This window comes from Hemiscyllium ocellatum, chromosome 3, assembly GCF_020745735.1.
Source record: "Hemiscyllium ocellatum isolate sHemOce1 chromosome 3, sHemOce1.pat.X.cur, whole genome shotgun sequence".
Taxonomy (NCBI): domain Eukaryota; kingdom Metazoa; phylum Chordata; class Chondrichthyes; order Orectolobiformes; family Hemiscylliidae; genus Hemiscyllium; species Hemiscyllium ocellatum.
Genome location: NC_083403.1, coordinates 135,033,467 through 135,052,789, shown reverse-complemented (window position 1 = coordinate 135,052,789; position 19,323 = coordinate 135,033,467). Strand labels below are relative to the sequence as shown.

The following is a 19,323-nucleotide window of genomic DNA, read 5'->3' as shown; positions in this document are numbered from 1 at the left end:
GCTTGTTGGTGGTGAGCTGAATCACTGCAGTGAGATAGATCAAGAAAAGGGGTGATGCGCAGCCCTGCTTGACACTGGTCCAAATGGCGAATGGGTTGGTGGTTGAGCCACTCACCGTGGAACAGGCGAAGGATGGTAACAGACTTCATGGTGTAACCAAAGCAGATAAGGTCTTCCCTGTTGAGGTATTGAAGTGTGGAATGAAGAGCTCCTGCTGCCCAGAGGAGAACATCCCAGGACAGCTCTGATATGCCACAGTAGCAGAAAGAAACCCCAACTGCTAGCTGAAACCAAGAGAAAAACTGCCTATGACAGCAACTGCTTAAAGCTAAACCTAAAAACTAAAGAAAGAAAGCCTGGTCTGTTAAAGCTGGCAACAACCAGCAAGGCTGCCTCTATTTTTCTAACTTTTAAAAAAATTCTGAGGCTACACAAGCTGTTTACTTTCTTACAGATAGGTTGTTACATCTCATTCAATCTCTTAATAATAAAACCCAGGATAAAATAACCTTTGAAAACTACAGCATCATAATAAGTGGAAGTCTTTTGTAACATGCATGTTTGGTGTTGAAAAACGAAACCACATTCTAGTTGAACCACTTTAATAAGAAAGCTTCTATTCTTTCCGATGTTAACCTAGAAAAATGAACACAAAAATAAAATTATCTCTTTTGCGGGCTGGAGCAATAAGCCGTACAAAATATAAATGGTTGGTGTGTTGCCTCCCAGGTACCAGGGTTCGTGATGTCTCTGATCGTGTTTTTGGGATCCTTGAGGGGAAGGGGGCGCAGCCCCAAGTCATGTCCACATAGGCACCAGTGACATAGGTAGGAAGAGAGATGGGGATTTAAGGCAGAAATTCAGGGAGCTAGCTTGGAAGCTTAGAGCTAGAATAAATAGAGTTGTTATCTCTGGTTTGTTGCCCATGCCACATGCTAGTGAGGCGAGGAATAGGGAGATAGAGGAATTGAACATGTGGCTACAGGGATGGTGTAGGAGGGAGGGTTTTGGATTGCTGGATAATTGAGGCTCTTTCTGGGGTAGATGAGACCTTGACAAACAGGATGGTCTTCATCTGAACCAGAGGAATACCAATGTCCTAGGGAGGATATTTGCTAATGTTGTTCAGGAACCTAAATTGCAGTTCGAGTAGACAGGAGGTTAAAAGTAGCGAGGTCCGAAATAAGGTTTGAAGGTCGCGAGAAGGCACCAGCAAACAAGAAGTTGGCTTGAAGTGTGTCTATTTCAATGGCAGGAGCATCCGGAATAAGATGGGTGAACTTGCAGCATGTGTTAATACCAGGGATTTCAATGTTGTGGCCATTTCGGAGACATGGGAAGAGCAGGGACAGGAATGGTTGTTGCAGGTTCTGAGATTTAGATGTTTCAGTAAGAACAGAGAAAATGGTAAAAGGGGGTGGGGGAGAGTGTGGCATTGTTAGTCAAGGACAGTATTGCTGTTGCAGAAAAGAGATTTGAGGACTCGTCTACTGAGGTAGTTAGAAACAGGAAAGGAGAGGGCATCCTGTTGAGAGTTTGCTATCGGCCTCCGAATCATTCCAAAGATGTAGAGGAAAGGATAGTAAAGATGATCCTCAATAGGAGCAAAAGTGACAGGGTAGTTGTTATGGGAGATGTTAACTTTCCAAATATTGACTGGGAATACTGTAGTTCAAGTACTTTAGGTGGATCAGTTTTTGACCAACGTGTGCAAGAGAGTTTCCTGATACAATATGTAGACAAGTAAACAGTGGGTGAGGCCAAATTAGATTTGGCACTGGGTAATGAACCCGACCAGGTGTTCGATTTGGAGGGAGGTGAGCAGTTTGGTGGTAGTGACCACAATTTGGTTATGTTTACTTTAGTGATAGAAAGGGATAGGTATATACCATAGGGCAAGAGTTATAGCTGGGGAAAAGGTAATTACATTGCAATTAGGCAAGGTTTAGAATGCATAGGATGGGAAAGGAAACTGCAGGGGATAGACACACTTGAAATATGAAACTTATTCAAGGAATAACTATTGCGGATCCTTGATAAGTACATACCGCTTAGGCAGGGAATATGTTGTCAAGCAAGGGAGCTGTGGTTTACTAAGGAAGTTGAATTTCTTGTCAAGAGGAAGAAAATGGCTTATGTTAGTATGAGATGTGATGGTTCAGTTAGGGTGCTTGAGAGTTGCAATTTAGCCAAGAAAGACCTAAAGAGAGAGCTAAGAAGAGCGAGGAGGGGACATGAGAAGTTGTTGGCGGATAGGATCAAGGAAAACCCTGAGGTTTTCTATAGCTATATCAGGAATAAAAAAATGACTAGAGTAAGATTAGGGCCAATCAAGGATAGTTGTAGGAAGTTGTGTGTGGTGTCAGAGGAGATAAAGGAAGCACTAAATGAATATTTTTTGTCAATATGCCCACGAGAAAAAGACAATGTGGTCGAGGGAATACTGAGATACGTTCAACTAGACTAGATGGGATTGAAGTTCACAAGGAGGAGATGTTAGCAATTCTGGGCCGGATAGGATTTATCCTAGGATTCTCTGGGAAGCCAGGGAGGGGATTGCTGAGCCTTTGGCTTTGATTTTTATGCCGTCATTGTCGATAGGAATGGTGCCAGAGGACTGGAGGATAGCAAATATTCCCTTGTTCAAGAAGGGGAGTAGAGACAACCCTGGTAATTATAAGCCAGTGAGCCTTACTTCAGTTGTAAGTAAAGTGTTGGAAAGGGTTATAAGACATAGGATTTATGATCATCTAGAAAGGAATAAGTTGATTAAGGATAGTCAACACAGTTTTGTAAGGGTAGGTCGTGCCTCACAGACCTTATTGAGTTCTTTGAGAAGGTGATCAAACAGGTGGATGAGGGTAAAACGGTTGCTATGATGTGTATGGATTTCATTTAGGCATTTGATAAGGTTCCCCGTGGTAGGCTGTTGCAGAAAATACTGAGGCATGGGGTTGAGGATGATTTAGCGGTTTGGATCAGAAATTAGCTCGCTGAAAAAAGACAGAGGGTGGTGGTTGATGGTAAATATTCATCCTGGAGCTCAGTTATGAGCAGTGTATTGCAAGTATCAGTTTTGGGTCCACTGCTGTTTATCATCTTTATAAATGACCTGGATGAGAGCATAGAAGGATGGGTTAGTAAATTTGCGGCTGACACTAAGGTTGGTAGAGTTGTGGATAGTGACAAAGGATATTGTGGGTTACAGAGGGACATTGATAAGCTGCAGAGTTGGGCTTAGAGTGGCAAATGGAGTTTAATGAGGGAAAGGTAAGGTGATTCACTTTGGAAGGAGTAACAGGAATGCAAAGTACAGGGTGAATGGTAAGATTCTTGGTAGTGTAGATGAGCAGAGAGATCTTGGTGTCCAGGTGCACAGATCCATGAAAGTTGTCACCCAGGTTGATAGGGTTGTTAAGAAGGCATACGGTGTGTTAGCTTTTATTATTAGAAGGATTGAGTTTAAGAGCCATGAGGCCATGCTGCAGCTGTACAAAACTCTGGTGCGGCCGCACTTGGTGTATTGTGTGCAGTTCTGGCCACCACATTATAGGAAGGACATGGAAGCTTCAGAAAGAGTTCAGAGGAGATTTACCAGGATGTTGCCTGGTATGGAGGGAAGGTCTTATGAGGAAAGGACTTGAGGCTGTTTCATTAAGGAGAAGAAGGTTGAGAGGTGACTTAATCGAGACATATAAGATAATCAGAGGGTTAGATAGGATGGACAGTGGGAGCCTTTTTCCTCGGATGGTGATGGCTAGCATGAGGGGACATAGCTTTAAATTGAGGGGTGATAGATATGGGACAGATGTCAGAGGTAGTGTCTTTACTCAGAGTAGTAGGGGTGTGGAACGCACTGCCTGCAGCAATAATATACTCAATCACTTTATGGGCATACAAGTGGTCATTGGATGCTCATATGGACGAGAATGGAATAGTGTAGGTTAAATGGGCTTTACATTGGTTCACAGAGCAGCGCAACATTGAGGGCCAAAGGGCCTGTACTGCACAGTAATGTTCTATGTTCTATAAACAAATGTACAGTACGTTGAACTGAATAATAATTGACTTGCATTGTGTTTCATTTTTTTTTCAAGGTAATAATGGCAAGAATAAGAATAATTACATTTGTCTGCTTTAGGATGAAGAAACAAGTAAATTGACCATATGTAACAAGTTATCCTTTGGAATTGGAGGTGTTCCATATGAGATGGTTAGAAGTATTTTAGGATTCTTCCTGCAATTATTTCTACTTGATGTTGCACAGGTATATATACAGTATTCAATAGTTGTCATAAGTACATTTTTAAAAATCTTTTTGAGAACTGTTATTTATGGTTAACCATATATATTAATTGAGTTGATTGAGTGAGTCTACCAAGCAACATCCTAGTAAATCTCCTCTGAACTCTTTCCAAAGCTCCATGTCCTTCCTATAATGTTGTGACCAGAACTGTACACAGTACTCTAAGTGCGGCCATACCAGAGTTTTGTACAGCTGCAGCACGACCTCATGGCTCTGAAACTCAATCCTTCTAGCAATAAAAGCTAACACACCATATGCCTTCTTAACAACACTATCAACCTGGGTGGCAACTTTCATGGATCTGTGTACCTGGACACCGAGATCTCTCTGCTCATCTACACTACCAAGAATCTTACCATTCACCCAGCATTCTGCATTCCTGTTACTACATGGCTACAATGTACAAATTCTTATCACATGATGAGTTACGTTATCAACGTAAAGGTTTTGCGGGTAATAGCCTAGAATGCATGAGTAAATGGGCATGGTGAGAGGATGGGTAGGTATGCTGACGTAATGGCATGAATCAATAGATGAGTGAGGTGGTTCAGTGGCAGGGTTAGCTTGGTGATGTGGCGAATTGGTGAAGCGGCTGGTGTACAGGATGGCAGATCGGTGAGGTGTTACGTATGTAGGATGATAGGTGTGAAAAGTGTCAGGCAGGGGGGTGTTAGGTGGTTAAGTGGCAAGCAATTAGGGTGGCAGGTGGGTGAGCTGAAATGTTGGTGTTGTGGTAGGCAGATGAGTGGGGAGTGGATCAGGGTAGTCTGGGGAGAACAATAGCACAGCCTTCAGTGTGTGTGTCTCTCTCTCCCTCTCTCTCTGTTTTCTGTGTCTCTGGAACTTGTTTCCAGTTCCAACCTGCTCAGTTGGCTGAGATCCAGTCAATTTCATTTGAAAACAACTCCTCAGCTCCTCCACATCATTTCTTGATGTGAAATTATGCAGTCATCCTTGTAAATCAAAACCAGTTCTTCCTCCTTGACTCCACAGTGTTTTTTTTTATAGATGTTTTTATTGGAAATTTAACATTTTTACAAGTTTACAAAAAGAAAAAAAACTCTCAAGTATAAATATTGATATACTATTAAATCTTAAATAATAATAACCAAAATTTAACAAAAGAAAAATACCGAGGGGGGAAAAGAAACAAAACTCAACTAACTACTAATCTAACCTACAACTAACCAGAGTGTATAATTATGTCTCTTACATTATTCAAATAAAAGAAAGAAATAAAATCAACGGATAACACAGAAATTGGATAGTGAGATACATGCTCGGAATGTGTTAACATCAAATATAACAAAACCTGTATTCGTGTGGGGATTCCTCTCCCAAGGGGCCCCGGACCAGCCAGGTTCGTAATCTCAATTCAATAAAAGCCCTTGTTAGGATAGCTGAAATATCTGTATTTATATAATTCAAGAAGGGCTGCCACATTTTATGAAATAATTTGGTCTTTCGGTGCACCATATTTGTAAGGAGGTCAAGGGGAATACCTTCCATAATTAATCTGAGCGAATTTGAAAGTCCAGGGGGGCCCTCAGCCACCCAGTTTAACAAAATATTTTTCCTTGCACAGAAAGAGAGAATAGAAAATAATCTCTTCCTGTGCATATCCAGGGAGGGTAAGTTCGAAAAGCCCAAAAGGAGAGATACAGGGTCCACTTTCATTTCCGTTGCTAAAATTTCTGTCAGGGTACTTGCTACGTTAGTCCAGTATCTACGGTTCTTATGACAGGTCCATAGGCAATGTACAAGAGTGCCCACCTCTATTTTACATTTGGGACACATTGGAGATGCTCCTGCCTTAAATTTTGCCAATCGATCCGGTGCTATATGGGCCCAGTGAAGTAACTTCAGCTGGATAGCCTGAGTTCTGTTGCAGATGGTGATTCTTCTGGCGTTTTCCCAAATGTCATTCTACGTTTCTATAGAGATTTCTAGTCACAAATCCTGATCCCATGTTTTAAGCAGATTGTCCATATCTCCCGATATGTAATAAATGATAAATAGTACTGACGGAAGATACCCCCATTGGCCGTAGAACTCTACATTCTCTATCTGATTTATAAAGACGATCTAATAACGTAGTCTTCTTCTGTATATAATCTCAAATTTGGAAGTATCAAAAGAGGTCTCCATTAGTTAATCCAAATTTCTGACGCAGCTGTTCAAAAGACATCAGGACCCCTTCTTTAAATCGGTCCCCTAAACATGTGATACCCCTGGATCTCCAGAGTTTAAAAGTAGTATCTGTAAACCCCGGTTGAAATCCCCATGCTCCCACTATCGGAGCATAGGGGGATGTTTTATGTGAGTTGCCCTCATTTTGCCACATTGTATTCCAAACTTTAATTGTGTTTAGTATGATAGGGTTTTTACAGTGATCCGTAATGATTTTTCTCTTGTCTGAAAATAAAAGGTTAATAAGTGGGCATTTTACTTGAGAAGCCTCGATGTCCAGCCAGATTGATTGCGGGTCAAACAAGACCCAATCAGCTATGTAACTTAATAGGGAACTTAACTGATATTTCCTAAAATCTGGGAAGTCCAATCCTCCTCTTGCCTATGGAAGCTGTAGCTTCTTCAGCTTAATGAGGGGCCGTCTATGATTCCACATAAAGGAACCCAACCAGCCATATAATTTATGTAGTGCCAGCCTCGGCAGCATCACCGGAAGCATTCTCATAGGGTATAGGACACGGGGCAGGACATTCATTTTAATTAGTGCTATTCTACCCAGCCAGGAAATTGGAAGGTCTCCCCATCGCTGGAGGTCCTGTCTTATCCTTTCCAGTAAATGCACAAAGTTAGCCTTGTATAACTGACCAAATACTGGGGCAATAAAAATGCCTAAATATAAGAAACCCTGCAGGGACCACCGAAAGGGAAAGTGTGATCCGTCCACTAAGTGGGATATCATAGCAAGGCCACCCATTGGCATAGCCTCCGATTTTGACAAATTAATTTTATAGCCTGAGAATGCACTAAATGTATTAATAACTTGAATTAAATGAGGCATGGACATCAGAGGATTACTGAGGAATAGAAGAACATCATCTGCAGAAAAGGTAATTTTATGTTTACCTGTACCAATCCTCGGGGACATTATATTAGGATCAGCCCATATAGCTTCTGCTAGTGGTTCAATTATTAGCGTAAATAACAATGGCGAGGGAGGACATCCCTGACGGGAGCCCCTGTCCACACTGAAGCTATCCGAACCTAATCCATTGGTAACCACAACTGCTTTGGGATCACTATACAATGTTGAGACCCATTTGGTAAACACCCTTCCAATGTGTAAAACAAATATGACCATTCAACCCTATCGAATGCCTTTTCCACATCTAATGAGATTACTATTCCTGGTATCTTTCCCTGATGGCAGGCTTGAATCATATTCAAAACCCGTCTAATATTATTGGATGATCTACGGCCCTTAATAAACCCCGTCTGATCCTCCTTTATGATATGTGGCAATACCCTTTCTAGTCTCAATGCTAACATTTTAGAAAGGATTTTAAAATCTACATTTAGCAAGGATATTGGTCTGTATGACGCGCAATCTTCTGGGTCCATTCCTTTTTTAAGGATAAGAGAGATATTTGCCTCTTTCAATGAAGGCGTGAGACAGCCCTGACTGTATGCGTAGTCATAAGTGGATCAGCCAATATTCCTGTAAGTTCTTCATAGAATTCAGCTTGAAAGCCATCTGGGCCAGGTGCCTTACCGCTCTGAAGTTGCCTGATTGCGTCAAGTATTTCTTGGACTGTTAGGGGAGCATTTAGGACTGATACCTGTTCCGGAGTTAGGTCCAGAAAGGTCAAATTTTTAAAAAATGATTGCATCTTCCTAGTCCTGTCTTCACAATTCTGCGATTTATATAAATCAGAATAAAATTTTCTAAAGATTACGTTAATCCTTTTATGATCATGAGTCAAAATACCCGTACTTTCCTTGGTAGACGTGATATCAAGGAGGGGCCTTTTTTTTCTTTACAAGAAATGCTAAGTATCTACCCGGTTTTTCGCCAAATTCATATAACCTTAGTTTTGCAAATAATATTTCCCTCTTAGTCGTTTGGGTAAGCGTGGTGTCTCGAGCTGTCCTAAGGGCGGTAATCCTTTGCAATTTGATAATAGAAGGTCTATCAGTGTATGCTGTTTCAGCTGCTTTTAAGCGAGCTTTGAGCAGACGCTGTTGTTCTCCCTTTAAGTTTTTCTGGGTCGCTGAGTATGAGATGTTCAAACCTCGTGCGTTAGCTTTGATTGTCTCCCACATTATTGATGGGTTGCTAGCCGTACCTAAATTATTTCTAAAAAAGTTTTAAATCCTTGAGAGAAGTACTTTAGAAATTTACTATGTTTCGTTAGGAAGGGGTCCATACGCCAATGCCGAGGGGATGTCCCATTGTTCCTCGCCTTGATTTCCATATATACAGCAGCGTGGTCGGAAATTGCTATACTACCTATTTTACAGGATGATATGGAATTTTAAAAAAATCGAGGGGGCAAATAACACATCAATTCTGGTGTGACATTTATGTGGATTGGAGTAAAAAGAAAAATCTCTGCCCTGTGGATGAAGACATCTCCATACATCTACTAATCCTAATTCTTTGTTCAAATCCACCAATTGTCTAGATCTGGGAGATACTCCTGCAGTACTCTTGGGAATCCTATCTATTTCCGGATCCATAATACAATTAAAATCTCCCCCTATAATTGTATGACAAGCACCAAAAGCTATCAGTTTTGAGAAGGCTTCCGTTATAAATTTAAAAGGATGTGCTGGGAGACAATACAAATTTAAAATCCCATATTCCTCTCCATTTATAAGAGTTTAATCAGAATATATCGTCCAGATACGTCTTTTACCTGATTTAGGATTTTGAAAGGGAAATTATTCCGAATAAGAATAACAACTCCCCTGCTTTTTGAGCTAAAAGAAGAAAAAAAGGCCTGATCAAATCCACCCTGTTGTAATTTTAAGTGTTCTTTATCCAACAAGTGTGTCTCCTGTAGGAGAGTGAAATCAACCCTTTCTTTCTTGAGATTTGATAATATTTTCTTCCTTTTGACTTACTCCCCTTGATATTCCAGGTGCACCACTTAACCGACTGATCAACCATAATTGTCCGGGAAAATCCGAGACCCCTCGGGAGGGGAAACCTTATCCAGAACTTCCCGATCATTGAGCATATAAAATTCACAAAAATAAAGGCTCTCTAATACACTCACAACAGTATAATAAAAAACTATATTTCTAAATAAAAAAAAGTATTTAAATGGTGAATTTCCCCCTTGTTCCCAGGGGATATCACTTCCTTTCCAAAGGTCCTCTACCAACCAGTGCCCCACCTTTGACCCAGGCACTCCTCAATGGGATGAGGAAAATTCAAATATACTACAGAGCTAGAGTTAACAGTGAGCACCCTACTCCCACCCCACCCCCCACCCACATCAACACCTGGATATATTTAGTAATGTTAGTACCATGTATAAACATATATAACTATAAAATTATAACCTCAACAAATAATAATTAAATATAATAATACAAAATAACCAAGGAAAACAACCCCGCTCCTAGAGACAGAGGTAAAATAGAATAAGGTAACCACCTCCCCCCACCAACATTAACTAGACTCCCCCCGGCTTATATATATATAGAATAATTTTTAAAAAGCCAAGGGGGGGGGAAGAAAATTATTAAGTAGAGAACAAATAAATAAATCCCTCTCCTCACCCCCCAAGATAACATAAAACAGTAAGATAAAAAAAGGGGGATATAAACCGGAGTGGGGGAAGACAAACCAACATAAATTATCTCTTACAATTTATCTAAGAGAGTCCAAAAATTCCTTGGCCTTTTCCAGCGATCCGAAGTTATACACGGATCCTTCATGGTTAAAGCGTAGCGTTGCTGGGTAGCGTAAGGAGTACTGAATATATAAACACTTAAACACTTCTTCACCTCATCGAATACCTTCCTCTTTCGGACCAGAGCTGGGGGAAAGTCCTGGAATAACATGATCTTGGATCCTTTATAGATCATGGCTTGGGGATCTTTTCCAAAATTTCTAGAAACTTCTCGGAGTATCTGCCTCTCCTTATAGCTCTGCAGCTGGAACAGGACCGGGCGGGGGCGCTGGTTCAAGCCGGGCCCATGTATTGCCAGCCGGTAGGCCCATTCCACCCTTACCTGGCCTGATCCAGCCTCCAGATTTAACAGCTGTGGAAGCCACTGTTCGCGAAACGCTATAAGCTGGCCTTCCTCTTCCCATTCTGGAAGGCCCAGCAAACGAATATGTTTTTGACTCTCGCTGTTCGAGAGTCCGGACCCGATCCACGGCCGATTGCACTGTAGTTTCAGAGATCGCAGCCTTTAGCTCCGCCCCTCCACCTTGGCACTCGATTTCCTTAATGTCTCGGTCGTGCTTTTGCAGTGCGGCTGAGAATGAGTCCCATCGACTTCGGGATTCTTCAATAAAAGCGTCGATCTTCGCATCGAGTTTGGAGATGATTTCCACAAGCCTCGCCACCGTAGGTAAGTCCCCTGGGGCGGCTGCGGATGCCTCTGCTGCAGCTGGAGAGGGTGGGGGAGGGGTTCCTGCTTGCTGAGAGCTGCCATCTCCCTTCCCTTTAGTCATTTTTACTGAAGATTAAGTTGTTTAAATTCAATACCAAATAACTGATTAAATTAAACAGCTATTTTAAATGATTTGGTGAGTGTGGTGGGGGTGGGAGACCCACTTTGCCCAAGTCTTGGGAGGAGCACTCTAGACTCAGACTTGCTGGGTTGCCGCCATTTTGGATCCCCCGACTCCACAGTTTTTAAAGATGCAAAAAAAATTCTTCTACTAACAAGAGTTCAGTATAATTTTGGGATAGCATGTAATCAAAGACAGTTGTGCATTTAACGTATTCCTTTATTTTCCTCGTTTAAATTAAGAAAGACTTTAATGTTAACTATTACCTTATTTCTTTATTTTTCTACTTATTCTATGAAGTAATGCTTAACTTTTTAACTTTGTGTTTCTCTTACTACTTTGTACCTGAGTTTATGTACCTCAGTGTCTTGGTACTTGAGATGACACCTTGTGTGACAACGTTACATCCTTTTTGTATACTCCTGTACTTCTATACTTGAGTACACATGACAACAAAAATAATCTAAATCTAATACACCAAGGCAAGTTTTGAGCTAATTGACATATGTACCTACATTTAGCACCTTCTTGCAGACACAGAAATATGCTTTTCATGTTGCATGAGTATTTTCTAAATAGGTACACTGTCAATGAAAGCTGTTTACTTACTCGCATACTGGGTATTGTTTTTTATTAATGTGCGGAGTGCTTTAACCATCCGTACCTGGTTTTGAGTAATGAGCTGTCTTTTTGAGCCAAGCTGTTCATGTTGTGTCATATACCCAAGTACAGTAGGAACTGAGTTCCTGGATTTTCACCCACTCTTGGAGACAGAGCCAAAATTTGTGGTTTTATGCAAGCTGGTAAGTAGCTTGAACATTTGTGCGATAACTCTCACTGTTCTTTCCAATTCCGATGTAAGTTTATTTGTACCTAACGAAAAGAAAAGGTCACATATAATAGATGGGAACAAATGTGAACCAGATGGAATTCTTTCAGTTACCACCTGTTGACTTCCTGTGAGGAGCGAATTATCCAAATTCTGTGATGGAAAGCTGTACTCTGTTGGAAAAGAAATGAGAATTGGAGGGTTCCTCCCAACTCAGAGACAGTGTTATTTTGCTTATTTTTCCTTCTCTTCTACTCTTGCACTCATGCACTTACATACTCTACAACACAATAACATAACACAGATTGAACTTGATTGTCTTGATAGAATATTTTTTTTCTTTGGCTTATTTGTCATGAAAATGCACTGGGAACACTTTTGCGTTGCATTTTTGTTGACCTGGCATTACCAGGACTGCCATGAAGAGTCTAACTGTGGTGTTTAATTCTAACTTGTTCAATGTTACTTCATAAGGTGGGCTGTTCATCAAGGGATGAATGCAAATTTCTCCAGCTTTCTCATTTCCCCTCCCCCTACCTTATCCCAGTCCCAACCCTCGGACTCAGCACCGCCTTCTTGACCTGCAATCTTCTTCCCAACCTCTCCACCCCCACCCCTCTCCGGCCTATCACTCTCACCTTAACCTCCTTCCACCTATTGCATTCCCAACGCCCCTCCTCCAAGTCCCTCCTCCCTACCTTTTATCTTAGCTAGCTTGGCACAACTTCCTCATTCCTGAAGAAGGGCTTATGCCCAAAACGTCGATTCTCCTGCTCCTTGGATGCTGCCTGAGCTGCTGCGCTTTTCCAGCAACACATTTTTCTGGCATGAATGTTAACTGTGTTATGAAAGCTCATATTTAATAATTTTTGTGGACTTGTGTTTCAGAAGTTGTGGATACTTGGATTGAGTGCTTTTAATTTAAGGATACTGGAACATTTTTGTTTTATTAACGTATTTCTTGGTAGCCAAATGTCTTGCGATATCTGCTTATTTACTGGAGGACACTCTGCCGAGGGGTCAAGTTCCAATGTTTTCTTTGAACACTTTGTGGGGTGGTTGCTAGCGAGCCTGATGAGGGAATGGAGCTTCTCAACCTAGGTTTCTAGAATCTGGAAAAGGAGTTTGGTGCAGCGCCACATTACAGACAGCCGTGAAAAGGTGAACTTCATGGAAATGCAGAGACAGTATAACATGGAGGCAAAACTGTCTGAGTGATCAGAAGCAGAATAATCATTAATTGGTAATTTTTGGGCTTGCAGAGAGTTTATATAGCATTACTCGGGGTCATTATTGGAACCAATGCTTTTCTTAATCAATATTAATGATTTAGATCTTGGTCTACAATGGACAATTATAAAGCTTGCAAATAATATTAAGCTGAGAGGAGATCTGTGTAGAATTTAAAAAGGACAGAGACAAGTTGATGGACTGGACAGACTGATGATGTTCAAGACAGAGAAGTAAGACCATAAGACCATAAGACATAGGAGTGGAAGTAAGGTCATTTGGCCCATTGAATCCACTCCGCCATTCAATCATGGCTGATGGGCATTTCAACTCCACTTACCCACATTCTCCCCGTAGCCCTTAATTCATCGAGACATCAAGAATCTATCAATCTCTGCCTTGAAGACAGTTAGCGTCCCAGCCTCCACTGCACTCTGCGGCAATGAATTCCACAGGCCCACCACTCTCTGGCTGAAGAACTGTCTCCACATTTCTGTTCTGAATTGACCCCCTCTAATTTTAAGGCTGTGTCCACGGGTCCTAGTCTCCTCGCCTAATGGAAAAAATTTCCTAGCGTCCACTCTTTCCAAGCCATGTATTATCTTGTAAGTTTCTATTAACTCTCCCCTTAATCTTCTAAACTCCAATGAATACAATCCCAGGATCCTCAGCCGTTCCTCGTCTGTTAGACCAACCATTCCAGGGATCATCCGTGTGAATCTCTGCTGGACACGCTCCAGTGCCAGTATGTCCTTCCTGAGGTGTGGGGACCAAAACTGGACACAGTACTGCAAATGGGGCCTAACCAGAGCTTTATAAAGTCTCAGTAGCAGAAAGGTGCTTTTATATTCCAACCCTCTTGAGATAAGTGACAACATTGCACTCGCTTTCTTAATCATGGACTCAACCTGCATGTTTACCTTTAGAGAATCCTCGACTAGCACTCCCAGATCCATTTGTACTTTGGCTTTATGAATTTTCTCACCGTTTAGAATGTAGTCTACACTTTTATTCTTTTTGCCAAAGTGCAAGACCTCGCATTTGCTCACATTGAATTCCATCAACCATTTCCTGGACCACTCTCCCAAACTGTCTAGATCCTTCTACAGCCTCCCCACTTCCTCGGTACTACCTGCCTGTCCACCTAACTTCGTATCATTGGCAAACTTCGCTAGAATGCCCCCAGTCCCTTCATCCAGATCATTAATATATAATGTGAACAGCTGTGGCCCCAACACTGAACCCTGCGGGTCACCGCTTGTCACCGGCTGCCATTCTGAAAAAGAACCTTTTATCCCAACTCTCTGCCTTCTGTCAGACAGCCAATCCTCAATCCATGCCAGTAGCTCACCTCGAACACCATGGGCCCTCACCTTGCTCAGCAGCCTCCCGTGTGGCACCTTATCAAAGACCTTTTGGAAGTCTAGATAGACCACATCCACTGGGTTTCCCTGGTCTAACCTACTTGTCACCTCTCCAAAGACTTCCAACAGGTTTTTCAGGCATGCCCTCCCCTTATTAAATCCATGTTAACTTGTTCTAATCAGACTCTGCTCTTCCAAGAATTTAGAAACCTCATCCTTAATGATGGATTCTAGAATTTTACCAACAACCGAGGTTAGGCTAATTGGCCTATAATTTTCCATCTTTTGTCTTGATCCTTTCTTGAACAAGGGGGTTACAACAGCGATCTTCCAATCATCCGGGACTTTCTCTGACTCCAGTGACTCTTGAAAGATCTCAACCAATGCCTCCACTATTTCCTCAGCCACCTCTCTCAGAACTCTAGGATGTATCCCATTGGGGCCAGGAGATTTATCAATTTTAAGACCTTTTAGCTTTTCTAGCACTTTCTCTTTTGTAACGGCAACCAAATTCAACTCAGCCCCCTGACTCCCTTTAATTGTTGGGATATTACTCATGTCTTCCACTGTGAAAACTGAAGCAAAGTACTTGTTAGGTTCTCCTGCTATTTCCTTATCTCCCATCACTAGGCTTCCAGCATCAGTTTGAAGTGGCCCAATGTCTACTTTTGCCTGTCATTTGTTTCTTATGTATTGAAAGAAACTTTTACTATCATTTCTAATATTAATGGCTAGCCTACCTATAAGACCATAAGACATAGGAGTGGAAGTAAGGCCATTCGGCCCATGATGGTGACTACGCAAGTGCTGATTATCATAAAAACCCATATGGCTTACTCGTTTCCTTTGGGCAGCAAATCTGCCACTCTCACCTGACCTCGCACCCATGAGGCTGTAGATCCACAGCAATGCAGTTGACTGTTAACTAGCCTCTGGACAATTAAGGATGGACAATAAATGCTGGCTTAGCCGGAAAAGTCCACCTCATAAAAAATATTTTAAAATAATATACAAGTGTGAGGTGATGCATTTTTTTAGCAAAAATATGAACAAACAACATAAGCTCAGGACACAATGCTAAATGGATTGCTGGAGCAGGGGAATCTCGGTGTGTATACTTTTCTTTTTTTCTTCTTCTGTTCATCCCAAATAACAGCATGATGCTGGAAATTCTTACCCAGGCTTAAAAAAATGACTGTTGCGATCAAATTTATTCAGGAGTGTACTTTTCTGTTGTCACCATTTAAATAACTTCACAGAGGCTGATATTCTTTCACCAAGTTACCCTTCGTTTACATGTGCAAAGACCTTGACACTGATCCAGCTCCCTCGACACTGATCCAGCTCCCTCAGAGCCAGATCTCAGTGTGACACGATGCCTAACACCTCTTCTTTTTGCCTTTTTTAAATTTTTAAAAAATTCCTCGGTGTGTATATGCTGTAATAATGGGATGTGGAAGATTCCCCTGGTATGTCCTGTACACAGGATAAATCGAAACTGGATTACTACCACACGTTGACCTCTATCCTCAGTAGAGTGATGGAAGTTGTCATCAACAGTGCTATCAAGCAAAACCTGTTCAGCAATAAACTGCTCACTGCAGCTCAGTTTGGGTTCACCAGGGCCAATCAGCTCTCGACTTCTTAACAGTCTTGGCGCAAATATGGCCAAAGGAACTGAATTCCAGAGGTGAGCTGCAAGTGACACCCTTGACATTGAGATTGCATTCTAACCAGAGTCTTATCCTCCAATAAGGAAGATGGTCATGGTTGTTGGAGGTCAGTCATCTCAGCTCCAGGATATCTCTGCAGGAGTTCCTCAGTAGTGTCCTAAGCTCAAACGTCTTCAGCTGCATCATCAAAGACCTTCCCTCTAACATTAATTCAGAGGTGGAGATATTTGCTAATGATCAGCACCATGAGTGATTCCTCAGATACAGAAGCTGTCCATATTCAGAAGCAGTAGAACTGAATGATCTCCAGGCTTGGGCTAAAAGAAATGGCAAATAACATATTTGCCACAGAAATGCCAGGTGTTATGAACTAGGCCGGACCACTCAAAACATTCTTAAGCAGGCAGCCCAGACCATAATTTTGCAACTTGTTTCAGTAAGTGTACAGTGAAAATTGCCCGGAGTAAGTTAGTGAGGTTGACTACCAGGTTTTAAAACAGACAAAAATTTATTCACAAAATTACACAATGAAACACAAAGAATAGGATAAAGAATACCTAAAGAACTCAGTCTATCCAATCTAGACTTAATTATGCTGTTCCAAATATACACAACAATCCAAATAAGCAAACCCCTTAAACACAGTAGAAATGAAACAAAGGCTTACAGGTCAAAGTTAGAAAGGCAGAAGGAGAGAGAGTTTAGCAGCTTGCTCCAACACAGCCCACTGCTGAACTCCATAATTCATTCTGGACTGAACTTGTCAACTAGAGCTGGCCACCGCCCCTTGACTTATACAGGTTACTTATAAAAACATAAATGCTTTGGCCTAAGTCTAATCTCTTTACATATAAACGAAAAGTCCTCTAATCTCTGTACCAAACCCAGCCATTTCAGGGCCCGACCTGTTTATGGCCCCTCTGAAAAAACCCAAGGACACAGTATCCTTGAGAAAAGGAACAGCTTTTAGAAAATAGACCAGCTTTGTGACACTGGCAATGATCACTTTATTTAAGAGACAATTTAACTACTGCCCCTTGGTATTCAATGGCATTGCCATCACTCAATCCCTCACCATCAACATCCTGGGGACTATCATTGATCAGAAACTCAACTGGATTTACCACATAAATACAGTGTCTCCAAAGGCAGATCAGTGGTTAGGAATACTGCAGCGAGTAACTCACCTCCTGACTCCCCAAAGCATGTCTACCATCTACAAAGCACAAGGGAATATGATGGAATACTCATACTTGCCTGGGTGGGTGCAGCTCCAACTACACTCAAGAAACTTGACACCATCCAGGACAAAGCAACATGCCTGATTGGCACCACATTCACAGACATTCAGTCAATCAACCATTGATGCATAGAAGTGGCATTGTATATGAGTTGCACTGCAGAAGTTCACCCAACATCCTTAGACAGCACCTTTCAAATTCATGAGTACTACCATCTTGAAGGACAAGGGCATCAGATGTATGGAAACAGCATGACCTGCAAGTTCCCCTTTAAGCCACTCAACATCCTGACTGGGAACTATATCATCATTCCTTCAATGTTGCTGGGTCAAAATTGTGGAATTCCGTCCCTAAGGGCGTTGTGGGTGTACTTACACCAAATGAACTGCACCAGTTCAGGAAGACAGCACACCACCACCTTCTCAGGGGTAATTAGGTATGGGCAATGAATTTTAGCCCAGCCAGCGACACCCAGTTCCATGAGTGAACAAACATAAATAAATAAAGCATACAATATCACAGGATCTATTAATACAGTTATAGATTGCATCAGCAATGACATATTGCTAAACTTGTATATTTGTTTGACTTCAGCTGCAGTATTGTATAAAGTTCCGGGCAGCACATTATAGGAAGGATGTGAGTACATTGGAGAGAGGGCAGAGGAGGTTTGTGAATGTGGTACCAGGGATGAGAAACTTCATTTATGAGTTGGAGATGTCAATGTTGGACTGGGGTATACAAAGTTACAAATCACACATTACCAGGTTATAGTCCAACAGGTTTCATTGGAAGCACTAGCTTTCGGAGCGACGCTCCTTCATCAGGTGGAAGGAGCGGTGCTCCCAAAGCTCGTGCTACCAATTAAACCTGTTGGACTATAACCTGGTAATGTGTGATTTCTGAGGATAGACTGGAGAGGTTGGGACCAGAGAAAAGAAAGCTGAGAGGAGATCTGACAGACATTTTTAAAACCAAGAAATAGAATGGATAAGGAGGAACTGTTGCTGCCTGTAAAAGGATCGAGAACAAGCGGGCATGGATTTAAAGTGATTTGAAAAGACGCAAATTAGATTAGATTAGATTAGATTTACAGTGTGGAAACAGGCCCTTCGGCCCAACAAGTCCACACCGACCCGCCGAAGCGAAACCCACCCATACCCCAACATTTACCCCTTACCTAACACTACGGGCAATTTAGCATGGCCAATTCACCTGACCCGCACATCTTTGGACTGTGGGAGGAAACCGGAGCACCCGGAGGAAACCCACGCTGACACGGGGAGAACGTGCAAACTCCACACAGTCAGTCGCCTGAGTCGGGAATTGAACCCGGGTCTTCAGGCGCTGTGAGGCAGCAGTGCTAACCACTGTGCCACCGTGCCGCAAAAATGTTTTCAGTCAACAAGTGGTTTGGGACTGGAATACACTGTGGAAGTGCGATGCAGGCAGGTGCCATTGAAGCATTCTAGGGATAACTATTTAAAACAACATGCAAGGGTGTGGGGAAAGACAGGAGAGTTGCACAAAGTCATGTTGTCCATTTGGAGACCTGGTCCAGACAGGATAATACAGGTACAGACTGCATCATCCAAACTCCGAAGAACTCTAAAATCCAAAGGTTCCTTGTGAAGTTTTTTTCTCTATAACAAGATTGTTTGGCATGACAATCACCTGATGAAGGAACATCACTCCGAAAGCTAGTGTGCTTCCAATTAAACCTGTTGGACTATAACCTGGTGTTGTGTGATTTTTAACTTTGTACACCCCAGTCCAACACCGGCATCTCCAAATCATGACTGTTTAAGAATGCAGCCTCATCACCCAGAGCTGGGAGTTACTGAACTCCCTCCACCTGGATGCCTAGTAATGGATCTTTCAGACAATAGCTCAGAATTTGCTAGAATTGTGTATTTGGTTCTGAACTCCATAATTGAGACTGAAACACTAGGTGATTTG

General features: G+C 42.0%; 1 protein-coding gene across 1 annotated transcript in view; it reads left to right on the top strand.

The window, feature by feature from the left end:
• The first annotated feature begins 83 nt into the window (after positions 1–83).
• LOC132836032 (sphingosine-1-phosphate transporter MFSD2B-like) overlaps positions 84–19,323 on the top strand; it is an 81,582-nt gene continuing 62,342 nt past the window's right edge. Inside the window, exons 1-2 of the mRNA XM_060855238.1 lie at positions 84–185; positions 4,142–4,267. Of these exons, the coding sequence (XP_060711221.1) occupies positions 84–185; positions 4,142–4,267 (228 nt within the window). The remainder of the gene's footprint in view (positions 186–4,141; positions 4,268–19,323) is intronic.